A 593-nucleotide genomic window follows, 5' to 3' on the forward strand; every position below is an offset into this window, starting at 1 on the left:
TGTAGTCGCAGGAGCGCCCGTAGTCGGCCTCGAAGGCGCGCTCCATGGACGAGTGTGACTGCTCCAGGAAGCGCTCTGAGCTGCTCTGGGAGTCCTTGCGCGGGTCCACCTGCACGTCCTCCACCAGTGGCGCTGACCCCGCGCGTGGGTCACGCTGCCCCTCGCTCGCGTCCTGGCCCCGGTCGGGCCGCCACTCCAGATCCGACGACAGGCTCACGGGGTACCTGCAAGGTAAGACGGGATGGCCGTTGGACACCCCCCTCTTGCCCGCCCCGCCAGCCAGGATGGCTTTGCAGAGGGAGCCACCCCCCTCATCACTGTTTGCCCCCCAACAGCCAGGCTTTCCATTCCTTCCTAGTCCCCCCAGCTCCTGCTGTCCCCCACCTCCAAGGTGGGAGGGACATGGGACAAAGGAACAGTAACGGTGAGCCCCCAGTGCGCACGTGGAGGGACTGATTGTTTCCTCTTGTATTCAAGGGGCTTCCCTCAGAGCTCAGTTGGTAAAGAATCGGTCTGCAGGAGAGCCCAGTTCGATTCCTGGGTAGGGAAGATCCGCTGGAGAAGGGATAGGCTACCCACTCCAGTATTCTTGG

General features: G+C 63.4%; 1 protein-coding gene across 1 annotated transcript in view; it reads right to left on the bottom strand.

Moving 5' to 3' along the window:
* Window positions 1-593, bottom strand: part of MAPK4 (mitogen-activated protein kinase 4) — a 63,915-nt gene that overhangs the window by 2,847 nt on the left and 60,475 nt on the right. The window contains exon 5 of the mRNA XM_010849829.1: window positions 10-227. Coding sequence (XP_010848131.1) covers window positions 10-227 — 218 coding nt within the window. The remainder of the gene's footprint in view (window positions 1-9; window positions 228-593) is intronic.

The sequence above is a fragment of the Bison bison genome, unplaced genomic scaffold (genome assembly GCF_000754665.1).
Source record: "Bison bison bison isolate TAMUID 2011002044 unplaced genomic scaffold, Bison_UMD1.0 scf7180017864287, whole genome shotgun sequence".
NCBI lineage: Eukaryota > Metazoa > Chordata > Mammalia > Artiodactyla > Bovidae > Bison > Bison bison.